Below are 13,119 nucleotides of genomic sequence, written 5' to 3' on the forward strand. Positions count from 1 at the left end.
TGGAGTTATTTCTCCACTGACCACCAGTAGCATATTGGGCACCTACAGACCTGAGGAGTTCACCTTTCATTGTCCTATCTTTTTGCCTTTTCATGCTGTTCATGGGGTTCTCAAGACAAGAATAATGAAGTGGTTTGCCATTCCCTTCTCCAGTGGGCCCCATTCTGTCAGACCTCTCCACCATGACCCAACTGTCTTGGGTGGCCCCACACGGTATGGCTTAGTTTCATTGAGTTAGACAAGGCTATGGTCCATGTGATCAGAGTGACTAGTTGTCTGTGATGTCGTTCAGTCTGTCTGCCCTCTGATGCCGTCTCTCAGAGCCTACCGTCTTCCTTGTGCCAAGCGCTGTGCTATGTGCTCTGAAGTGTTCTGAAATGAGAGCATATCAGGATCTCCTTTTTCTTTTTTTTTTTGGATAAAATGTAAATGTTTATTTATGCATTTATTTACTCACTAAACAAATGATTTTTGAATTTCAGAAACAATGCACACCAACGACAGTATAATACAAGACACAGCTCAGATTTAAGCTGAATAACCAAACCATGTAAATTACCGCAACTAATACTTGCTAGTATTGAGAATATTGCATATTTTCAGTAACTTAAAAGTGAATCTCGTTAATTTGGTTCTTCTCTCTTTGTTTCTTAATGAGTCTTGCTAATGGTTTGTCAATTTTGTTTATTTTTTCAAAAAACCAGCTTTTAGCTTTGTTGATTTTTGCTATGGTCTCTTTAGTTTCTTTTGCATTTATTTCTGCCCTGATTTTTTTTTTTTAAATTTTTTTTTAGTTGGAGGCTAATTACTTCACAACATTTCAGTGGGTTTTGTCATACATTGATATGAATCAGCCATAGATTTACACTTATTCCCCATCTCCGATCCCCCCTCCATCTCCCTCTCTACCCGATTCCTCTGGGTCTTCCCAGTGCACCAGGCCGGGCACTTGTCTCATGCATCCCACCTGGGCTGGTGATTGTTTCACCATAGATAGTATACATGCTGTTCTTTTGAAACATCCCCTCACCTTCCTTATACAGAGTGAAGTAAGCCAGAAAGATAAAGAACATTACAGCATACTAACACATATATATGGAATTTAGAAAGATGGTAACGATAACCCTATATGCAAAACAGAAAAAGAGACACAGAAATACAGAACAGACTTTTGAACTCCTTTTTCATACTTAACATCCATCGCATGTATGCTCAGTCATGTCTGACTGTTTGGAACTCCATGGACTCAAGCCTGCCAGACTCCTCTGTCCATGGAATTTTCCAGGCAAGAATACTGGAGTGGGTTGCCATTTCCTCCTCCAGGGGGTCTTCTCGACCCAAGGATTGAACTCCTGTCTCCTGTGTCTCCTGTGCTGCAAGTGGATTCTTTACCACTTGAGCCATACATTTTTTTGTTATGCCTGGGCTGTACTTCTTAGGAGACTCTGCTTTCTTCGTCTGACTCATCTTTGTCTCCAGCAGAGGCCAATTGCAGTGCCTTATGGTCAGTAAATATTTATTAAAATGATAGAACCCATATTGCCTAGAATGACCCTGGCTTCAATTTTTCTATTTATGATTAGAAAGTGAAAGTCAAGTTGTGAAGTCGTGTCCAACTCTTTGCAACCCCATGGGCTGTAGCCTACTAGGCACCTCCATCCATGGGATTTTCCAGGCAAGAGTACTGGAGTAGGTTGCCATTTTCTTTTCCAGGGGATCTTCCCAACCCAGGGATCAAACCTGGGTTTTCCGCACTGCAAACAGATGCTTTACCATCTGAGCCACCAGGGAAACCCTATTTATGTTTAAATACCCTTGAAATTATTTTGGGCTTCCCTGGTGGCTCAGTTGGTAAAGAATCTGCCTGCAATGTGGGAGACCTGAGTTCGACCCCTGGATTGGGAAGATCCCCTGAAGAAGAAAATGGCTACCCATTCCAATATTCTGGCCTAGAGAATTCCATGGATTGTATAGTCCATTAAATTTTTAAATGAAGTTTGTAATGGTATAATTTACTTATAACAAAAAAACACATTCAAATCAACACATCGATACATGTTGACAAATGTGTATACTCATGTGAGTACCATCACAATCAAGATACAGAGCACTTTTTAATTTACAAAATTTCCTTATACCTTTTCCCATTTAATCTGTCTCCCATCCCCAAACCTCAGTCACAGCAACCAATTCTGTGCTTTCTATCTGCATGGTTTTCCTTTGTGGAATTTCATATAAATCTAATCATATAGCAAATACTCCTGGTAGCTCAGACAGGAAGGAATCTGCCTGCAATGCAGGAGATGGGTTTTGATCCCTGGCTCAGGAAGATCCCCTGGAGAAGAGAATGACAACCCACTCCAGTATTTTGGCCTGGAGAATTCCTTGGACAGAGGAGCCTGGCAGGCTCCATGGGGTTGCAAAGAATTGAACACAACTAAGCGACTATCACTTTCACTTTTTACTGAGAATAATGTTTTCTTAATTCTGTCCAAGCTGTTGCATGATTTCTTAGTGTTTTTTTTTTTAATTTCTGTCTAGTATTCTATTGTGTAGACATGCCAATTCATTCTACTAATGGATATTTGAGTTGTTTCCAATTTGGAGCTATGTTGGAAAAGTTGCTATGAACTTTTGTGTGCAAGAGTTTGTGTAGATATATGTTTTCATGTCTCTTGGATATATAACTCAGAATAGAATTGCTTCATAGATTGGTAAGTGTATATTTACCTTTATAGGAAAGTGCCAAGTGATTTTCCAAGGTGATTGTGCCATCATTAGAACTCTTATGTCAGCAAAAATGGTGCAAGAAGGACATATGCTAAAATACAAGTTAATTTAAAACATCTGCATTCCTATGCCTAGCTGGAGTAGTTAACTCTACCTGTCTTGCTTTATTAACATAGAAGGATAAATATATCACTTCTGCCTGTTATTCTGAACCTACGTCTAGTCTTACAGATATAAATGAAAGTAGAGGCCTTTTATAGTTCTCGTTTACAATTGATGGCTGCATTTTACGTTAGGGGGCAATTTTGCTAAAGAAGATGATGGTTTAGGACATGATAATGGGAAAGAAAATTAAAAAGGTGAAATAGGTACTGAGATTGATCTTCTGGGCCCCAGTTCTCTCTGTCAGAAAAGTGGACATAATAAAAATGCTAGCTACTTCCTGGCATGTCATGTGAATTAAGACTTGGGAGTTCCTTAGTGGAAAACATTTCATAACTGGTAAAATTTTTCAGTGGATTCATTGAAATGCCACCTTCTAAGAAAGCCATTTTGAAAAGAATTGTACAGAGTGAAAATTACCAGGGAAATTGGAGAAAAATGTTTCTTAAAGTCAAAAATTTCACTTGTAATTTAGCTTATCAAGAAATTCTCACAGTCTCATTCTCTAGTGCTTATTCCTTTGTACCAGGGCACGAAATCAATGAGATTTGATGTCCTAGGTAATTGGTGGAAATACCTGTCCTACAATGGAGAAGTCATCTAAGGGTCCTCAAAAGCAACAGGGTGCATCATTTGTAGAGCCCCCTTGATGTGTAACTAGAGACATACTAGTTACTGGAATTAAAAATTATTATCTTGTGGCTCAGATAGAAAATTAAGCTTTTAAAAGCAGCCAGTTTGGGACAATGGAAATTTCTGCAGAAATTTCTCAGAACTATATTTTTTGCTTTTTGCTATTATCATTGTTGTTTCATATTTCATAGGAAGCTATTCCAGAGTGTATTAATTGCAGACAGACATAGGACTGCTCCTCATTAAAATTGTCACAGAGGTCACATTTATCTCTAGTTTGCTTTTATCCCCTTCTTAGCATCTCACAAGCTTAATCTGGAGCTTCTATGTCACATAGTACCCTCAAGACCACCAGGTGCTTTCCCGGTCTGTCATTCAATCTTTAAGGGTTTCACTGCTTTCCTGCTTGTGATATCACACACCCCCATCACAGGACAACCCATTCTGCTGCCTCACGATTTTCTTTAGTGATCGTATAAATGACAAAGGGGTTAATAAGATATTAAAGTAGCACACGCACATATATATAAGTGGTTGCTGTGGGAACGATTACAAATCACGATCAGGGATGGGCATTGTGAATATCTGTAGGAAAAGCCAGTAAAAACTTGGTGATACAGGTAAACTTTCTGTGGACTAGACACTTTAAAATATTTGTTCAGTTTAGTCGCTCAGTCATGTCCGACTCTTTGCGACCCCATGGACTGCAGGTATCAGGCTTCCCTGTCCACCCCCAACTTCAGGAGCTTGCTCAAACTCACGTCCATTGAGTTGGTGATGCCATCCAACCATCTCATCCTCTGTCGTCCCCTTCTCCTCCTGTTCAATCTTGCCCAGCATCAGGGTCTTTTCCAATGAGTCAGTTCTTCATATCAGCTGGCCAAAGTATTGGAGTTTCAGCTTCAGCATCAGTCCTTTCAATGAATATTCAGGACTGATTTCCTTTAGGATGGACTGCTTGGATCTCCTTGCAGTCCAAGGGACACAAGAGTCTTCTCCAACACCACAGTTCAAAAGCATCAATTCTTCGGTGCTCAGCTTTCTTTATAGTCCAACTCTCATATCTATACATGACTACTGGAAAAACCATAGCTTTGACTAAACAGACCTTTGTTGGCAAAGTAATGTCTCTGCTTTTTAATATGCTCTCTAGGTTTGTCATAGCTTTTCTTCCAAGGAGCAGGGGTCTTTTAATTTCATGACTGCATTCACCATGTGCAGTGATTTCAGAGCCCAAGAAAATAAAGTTTGCTACTGTTTCCATTGCTTGCCCATCTGTTTGCCATGAAGTGATGGGACTGGATGCCATGATCTTCGTTTTTTGAATGTTGAGATTTAAGCCAGCTTTTTCATTTGTTAGGCTGTTCTTTTTACATGATTATCTACCATTTTTTCTTCAGAATCTTTCCTGCTTTGTAAAAAAGTCTTCATGAATTTCATCCTATTCGACAGTGTCTATCATAAAATGTATTAGTTTTTCTTAAACCCAGACATAATCTATTAATTGATGTTTATATAAAGAAATCAATTGAAAATCTATGAAATTATCATTTATTCTTCTTCCATCAACACAACAGAAATTTTTGAGTGCCTACAGTGTTATATGCCTAGAATTGAAAAAGCAGTCCAAAACTGTCTTCTTTTATTGACTTTTTGTTGGTGTAGATAATGTTAAATTCTTGATTTGTCCAAGAGACTGCAGTACCTTTGTATATTTCTTATCCTGAAGACTTTTCATAGGGGAGAATTAGAAATTGTCTAAAGTTTATTCATCTCAATGAGATTCTGAAAATTGACCGGTGAGGAAGGGCATCACCACCTGATGCTATCTCTAGCAAATGAGAAGATGCAGAAGTACTATTCATTGCTTTTAGATCTTGATCATTCATAGCAGAAGTGTGAGAATTTTAGGAGTATGTGAATAGTTTCCCCAAAGTTTACAGATTCATTATTTTGTATTTATTAGCCTCACGACATTTCTAGTAGTATTAGAATATTCCCCATTATGCCTGTCAAACAAAACCTTGCAATTTACAGAGCAGTCATTAAGTTTTACAATAATGTTGGCTAGAAGTTGTTTTTAAAATTCTGACAAGCAAATTATGTTTCAGCTGGGTATGAGGATTAGTAAGCAGCTAGTTCAACTGTGTATGGAGACAGGTAACATATATCTTACTCACCATAAACCTTAACTTAAGGTTAACAGCATAAACCTTACCAATAGAAATATGGTGGTTTACTTGCCGAGTCATGTCCAACCCTTGCTACCCCATGGACTGTAGCCTGCCAAGGCTCCTCTGTCCATGGAGTTCTCCAGGCAAGAGTACTGGAGTGGGATGCAATTTCCTTCTCCAGGGGATCTTCCCAACCCAGGAATTTTTTCCAGGATTCTTCCAGATCCAGGATTCAGGATTCTTCCAGACCCAGGAGTTGAACCTGGGTCTCCTTCACTGAAGGCAAATTCTTTACCAACTGAGCTATGAGGGAAGCCCTATTAGAAGTATCAGTTCAGATCAGTTTAGTTCAGTTGCTCAGTCATGTCTGACTCTTTGCGACCCCATGAATCGCAGCACGCCAGGCCTCCCTGTCCATCACCAACTCCCAGAGTCTACTCAAACTCATGTCCATCGAGTTGGTGATGCCATCCAACCATCTCATCTTCTGTTGTCCCCTTCTCCTCCTACCCCCAACACCTCCCAGCATCAGGGTCTTTTCCAATGAGTCAACTCTTCGCATGAGGTGGCCAAAGTATTGGAGTTCCAGCTTCAGCATCAGTCCTTCCAGTGAACACCCAGGACTGATCTCCTTTAGGATGGACTGGTTGGATCTCCTTGCAGTCCAAGGGACTCTCAAGAGTCTTCTCCAACACCACAGTTCAGAAGCATCAATTCTTTGACACTCAGCTTTCTTCACAGTCCAATTCTCACATCCATACATGACCACTGGAAAAAAAAATAGACTTGACTAGATGGACCTTTGTTGACAAAGTAATGTCTCTGCTTTTTAATATGCTATCTAGGTTGGTCATATCTTTCCTTCCAAGGAGTAAGTGTCTTTTAATTTCATGCCTGCAGTCACCATCTGCAGTGATTTTGGAGCCCCCCCCAAAATATAAAGTCTGAAACTGTTTCCACTATTTCCCATGAAGTGATGGGACCAGATGCCTTGATCATAGTTTCCTGAATGTTGAGATTTTTTTTTTCCTTTTTTTTTTTATTATTATTATTATTTTTTTTAATATTATTATTTTTTTTTTCCAGTGGGTTTTGTCATACATTGATATGAATCAGCCATGGATTTACATGTATTCCCAATCCCGATCCCCCCTCCCACCTCCCTCTCCACCCGATTCCTCTGGGTCTTCCCAGTGCACCAGGCCCGAGCACTTGTCTCATGCATCCCACCTGGGCTGGGGATCTGTTTCACCATAGACAGTATACATGCTGTTCTTTTGAAATATCCCACCCTCACATTCTCCCACAGAGTTCAAAAGTCTGTTCTGTATTTCTGTGTCTCTTTTTCTGTTTTGCATATAGGGTTATCGTTACCATCTTTCTAAATTCCATATATATGCGTTAGTATGCTGTAATGTTCTTTATCTTTCTGGCTTACTTCACTCTGTATAATGGGCTCCAGTTTCATCCATCTCATTAGGACTGATTCAAATGAATTCTTTTTAATGGCTGAGTAATATTCCATGGTGTATATGTACCACAGCTTCCTTATCCATTCATCTGCTGATGGGCATCTAGGTTGCTTCCATGTCCTGGCTATTATAAACAGTGCTGCGATGAACATTGGGGTGCACGTGTCTCTTTCAGATCTGGTTTCCTCAGTGTGTATGCCCAGAAGTGGGATTGCTGGGTCATATGGCAGTTCTATTTCCAGTTTTTTAAGAAATCTCCACACTGTTTTCCATAGCGGCTGTACTAGTTTGCATTCCCACCAACAGTGTAAGAGGGTTCCCTTTTCTCCACACCCTCTCCAGCATTTATTGCTTGTAGACTTTTGGATAGCAGCCATCCTGACTGGCGTGTAATGGTACCTCATTGTGGTTTTGATTTGCATTTCTCTAATAATGAGTGATGTTGAGCATCTTTTCATGTGTTTGTTAGCCATCTGTATGTCTTCTTTGGAGAAATGTCTGTGGAACAGAATAGAAAGCCCAGAGATAAATCCATGAACCTATGGACACCTTATCTTTGACAAAGAAGGCAAGGATATACAATGGAAAAAAGACAACCTCTTTAACAAGTGGTGCTGGGAAAACTGGTCAACCACTTGTAAAAGAATGAAACTAGAACACTTTCTAACACCATACACAAAAATAAACTCAAAATGGATTAAAGATCTAAATGTAAGACCAGAAACTATAAAACTCCTAGAGGAGAACATAGGCAAAACACTCTCCGACATAAATCACAGCAAGATCCTCTATGACCCACCTCCCAGAATATTGGAAATAAAAGCAAAACTAAACAAATGGGACCTAATGAAACTTAAAAGCTTTTGCACTACAAAGGAAACTATAAGTAAGGTGAAAAGACAGCCCTCAGATTGGGAGAAAATAATAGCAAATGAAGAAACGGACAAAGGATTAATCTCAAAAATATACAAGCAACTCCTGCAGCTCAATTCCAGAAAAATAAATGACCCAGTCAAAAAATGAATGTTGAGATTTAAGCCAACTTTTTCACTCTCCTCTTTCACTTTCATCAAGAGGCTCTTAGTTCCTCTTTGCTTTCTGCCATAAAGGTGGTGTCATCTGCATCTCTGAGGTTATTGATATTTCTCCCAGCAATCTTGATTCCAGCTTGTGCTTCTTCTAGCCCAGCATTTCTCATGATATACTCTGCATATAAGTTAAATAAGTAGGGTGACAATATACAGCCTTGACGTACTCCTTTTCCTATTTGGAACCAGTCTGTTGTTCCACGTCCAGTTCTAACTGTTGCTTCCTGACCTGCATACAGGTTTCTCAAGAGGCATGTCAGGTGGTCTGGTATTCCCATCTCTTGAAGAATTTTCCACAATTTATTGTGATCCATACAGTCAAAGGCTTTGACATAGTCAATAAAGCAGAAATAGATGTTTTTCTGGAACTCTCTTGCTTTTTCGATGATCCAGTGGATGTTGGCAATTTGATCTCTGGTTCCTCTGTCTTTTCTAAAACCAGCTTGAACATCTGGAAGTTCATGGTTCACGTATTGCTGAAGCCTGGCTTGGAGAATTTTGAGCATTACTTTACTAGCGTGTGAGATGAGTGCAATTGTGCGGTAGTTTGAGCATTCTTTGGGATTGGAATGAAAATTGACCTTCTCCAGTCCTGTGGCCACTGCTGAGTTTTCCAAATTTGCTGGCATATTGAGTGCAGCACTTTCATAGCATCATCTTAGGAGGATTAAATTATGCTATCTCAAAATAGTGGCAGATAATTCAAGTAAACAAAGGTAGCCAATGGATCATAATTTAAAAAGAATAAGTTGAAAATTCTTGAGCAAATTTCAAATTGAAATGAATAAAAGGCACTCATTCAAAGTATTCAACTAGTGAGAATTAACAACGAGGAAAGTGTGACAGATGTTCAAAGTAAACTATACAGGCATGGTGGTCAATAGTATTGAAAGCTACTTAGAAACATATATCAGATTATTAGTGTCTACTGTATTTGAACCAGATAATATTTTAAATTTGTTTCACTAATTCTTGTCAGGCTACCTGCCATGTATTATGCAATTTAAAGATTCAGTGATCTTTAAATTATTGGTAAATTCTGCCTTAAAGAGAGCTTTTATGAAGGACATGTAATTCGTATCATCTAGAGTTACTGTCATTTCTAGGTTAAGTCCCATGGAAATTCATAACTTAAAAATGAAAGTCACAAAGATGCAACTGCCTTCATAATGCCAATGCAGTGGTTATAAATATTTCATGAACATTGCATGGGCAGGGGCAGATCTCCATTTTCATGAGTTAGAATTTGTATGGTTAAGTCTCTAGATTTTACTATTCATAATGCACAGTATGCCCTGTAGAGCATTCTATATAGTGCTTTTTTAATATTTATGTTTAATGAAGAAATTACTGTTCTGAAAAGAGAACAAGCCAAGTCAAAGATTTCTTGTTAAAATTATTAGTTTGCTGAATAGAGACAATAACAATCAACAGAAATTACCTCATTGCAGTGTCTTAGCACATACATAACTTTTAGAGTAATACAAGATGACTGATCAAGATACATTAAACCTAAGTGAAAAGGTTCTTTCTAAAGGTTAAAACATTAGAAATCTCGTCTTAAAAGAATTTGAAAGGTTAAAATGCAAAGAGCAACTTTCTTACATATAAAAATATTAATTACAAATGAAATACTAGCCTCATGTTCCATGGTTTAAATATTTGTCTGTATTTTTCTGGGTGGATCTTTGATTTAAAAAAAAATAAAGCATTTTAACTTCCTAGGATAATATTACCAAGTTCAATAATGAATTGCTGTTGCATATTTTAATGTAATTTATCAAAGCACATTATCATTACCTGTCAGAATAAATTTTGCACTAAAAGTAATGAAAAGAAGGACTATTGTATGTGTTGAAATCAAGGAACATTACTACTGCTAAGTTATTTTCAATGGAAAAGAAGGTGATTGCCCTCTAAATGATACTTGTCCCATGAGAAACTAGAAGCCTGAAAAATCACAAGAAAAAGGCTCAGGAAAACGTCTATGCCTTGCTTTTAAAAATGAGTGTTTGATATTTTGTTTCATTTTTGTCATTTTGATCAATTCTTTCAAGTAGATGAATGTTGAAAAGTACTGCACAGATCTTAGTTAACATTTACCAAAGTAAGCTAAAGTTACTGATCAGCTCGTGTATAACCTAAGGCTGAATTATCCCATATTAGCATATACTATATATCATAATTAGATTGACTAGGAAGTCACATATTTTCTTTTGAATATACTTCAACAAGACTAAGTCTTTTAATAATGAAAACAATAAGCTTCAGATTTCATATCATTCACCTGGGTATCAGCTATTCAAATATTTTTATAGGCTTAAACCAATGAGGTCGTTAGAAATTCTGTGATGTTTCTCAAACTTACCTCCCCAGAAGTCTATGCTTTATTTCTGATATTATTTAGCTGCAAGTGGGAAACACTTTCCATTTGGTTCTTTGTAATTTTATTTTCCAAAGGCTCCCTTGAGGAATTTAACCTTTATGTGATGAATTTGCAGTTCACTGGAAGTGTGTTAACCTTCGTTCCCTAATGAGCCTAGGTGTAATACTGAGGAAGAATTTGAGAAATTTATCATGTAGCTCATTGTCAGGTTGGATTTGTCTCGCACGTCTCCGGCTTTGCTGTTGTTCCAGCACACATTTTGATCACAATTCTTTAATTATTTTCTATATTTAACTGACCTATTTGAACAGGATCCAGAGCTGGTGCGGAACATCTGTCGCTGGGTTAGGCAAGCTGTTCGGATTCCTTTTTTTGCCAAGTTGACCCCAAATGTCACTGATATTGTAAGCATAGCTAGAGCTGCAAAGGAAGGTAAGAATCCAACTCACGTCAGTTGCCTCGTTATGTATTCTGAGCCTAAATTTCGAAGCTGTGATAAAATGTATCTCATCTACCACTTTATATGTACATCTCTGTTTAAACTTTAAGGAAGTTGTTAAATTGAGCACTTGATCTCACAAATGTAGTAGATCCATACCTATACTCAACCTAGTGAATGGACTTCAAACTTTGGCCCAGGAATACAAGTATATCTATCATTTTTCCTAATAAGCACCTGCTTTACACACAAAGAATTAGGAGACAAAGCCACAGTCACAGCAGACCACTGCAAAATAAATGACCTCATAATGTAACAGTCCAGCAACAGCACTTGAACTTTTAATGAAATTTTTTAAAAAGATAGCTGCTTCCACAGGTGAAATTTCTTACAAGTTCCCTTTGTATTTGATCGAAGCTAGAACACTGCCTTAAACATATGCTCGATAAATATCTTGAATACATCAATCGTACAATCAGTGCACGGTTTCACAAATCATATGTGCTTGCATGCTATCCAATGGAAATTGCATCCTGATTTGTAAAGATATTGTAAATTACCTGGAAAATAACACTGAGTACAAAACACAAATCTGTATAATAATTGGAAAAATAAAGTGGTGATAATTAAAAATTCTTATGTCTAGGATTTTAAGCATAATTATGGGCATGAGATTAGTGAATACATTTGAGGAGAGGAAATGCTATCAGGAGAAAGTAGTGTGTGCATTTTCCTGGATTGTGTGGGTTTGAATGGGTTTTAACCATTGTCCCTTTAAGAGCTGCGGATGAATGCTATGTTTTTCATAGGTGGGGCAGATGGTGTTACAGCCACCAACACTGTCTCGGGTCTCATGGGATTAAAAGCTGATGGCACACCCTGGCCAGCAGTGGGCACTGGGAAGCGGACTACATACGGAGGAGTGTCCGGTAGGTGTTACCCTCTCCCTCCATTTCTGCTTCCATGAGGATTGGTGAAAACTCAAGAGATCGTGTTACCAGCAAGAATACGGTGTCTTTTTTGATCCCCAATTTTTATGACTCACTACTTGTCAAAGTTCCTAATAGTTATGACAAATGGAACAGATCCATCAAGTGACTGGTGGCACAAGAAGAGAGAATACCAAGATAGGGCTTCACACACATTCTATTCTCTTGTGGTCTGTGCATTACTCAGGATTTCTCATTACTAATTAGTAAAAAGCTAATACCAAGGCCTTATAAGAACATAAGCACGGTCATTTTAATACCTTTTTCCATAGTCTGGGTTAGTTTCCACTCTTCCTAGAAGTTTGAAATCTTCATTCTTCAGAAATCTTACTTTCACAACTGTGAAATAAATCATTAAAACATTCCATTTATAGCTTCAGCTGACAAGATATTTGCAGACCTTATACCTTCACGCACATTTTCTCATCATAAAACACTTGCATTTGAAACAGAAAGAGAAGTTTTAATCCCAAAGTCCCGTTCAGTGTCTTTGCTCTGTGCAGTCTGTTGCTCTGACAACATGAACTTGGTCATGCAAAGACGATGCTGTGAGGTTCTTGACTGTACCGGTATGGGGATTAATCTCCTTGGTGATGGAGACAGTGGTAAATATACATAACATAGCAGTGTCCCACTGTTCAAGGAAAGCACTGCTGAATCAGACCAAAATGTGCTTTTGGAAGAGGCTGCATAGACACAAATAAAGCTCTCTGCATGCTGAGGTATTATGTTTTGAGAGCGTGAAGTGTGGCTATAAGCCATGATTTTTTTTTTTAAGAGTATATTCTGCTTTTAATTGAATGCCATTCCCACAATGTCAGAAAGCGGAAGGCTGACGAGGAGCACCTGTTCAGGGTCCAGACAGAACTCCCTTTTATCAGGAGCTATCAAACAGGGCCTTAAATATTATTGTAATGCAGAATAACGGGGAGCGAGTTAGCCAGTGTCTCAGAAAGAGAGTTGTGAGATCCCAGAGTTGGGCTGTGACGTGCACTGTTTTCTGTCAGCCCATTTCAGTTTCTCCAGCCTGCCATGTTGACGGCGAG

The 13,119-nt window shown here is 38.4% G+C and overlaps 1 protein-coding gene across 2 annotated transcripts in view; it reads left to right on the plus strand.

The window, feature by feature from the left end:
* The window catches only part of DPYD (dihydropyrimidine dehydrogenase), an 882,445-nt gene that overhangs the window by 646,379 nt on the left and 222,947 nt on the right, over window positions 1-13,119 (plus strand). For both annotated transcript variants that reach the window (XM_043460573.1, XM_043460572.1), the window contains exons 17-18: window positions 10,957-11,077; window positions 11,894-12,013. In XM_043460573.1, coding sequence (XP_043316508.1) covers window positions 10,957-11,077; window positions 11,894-12,013 — 241 coding nt within the window. The remainder of the gene's footprint in view (window positions 1-10,956; window positions 11,078-11,893; window positions 12,014-13,119) is intronic.

Source organism: Cervus canadensis, chromosome 2 (assembly GCF_019320065.1).
Source record: "Cervus canadensis isolate Bull #8, Minnesota chromosome 2, ASM1932006v1, whole genome shotgun sequence".
In the NCBI taxonomy this organism is placed as follows: Eukaryota; Metazoa; Chordata; class Mammalia; order Artiodactyla; family Cervidae; genus Cervus; species Cervus canadensis.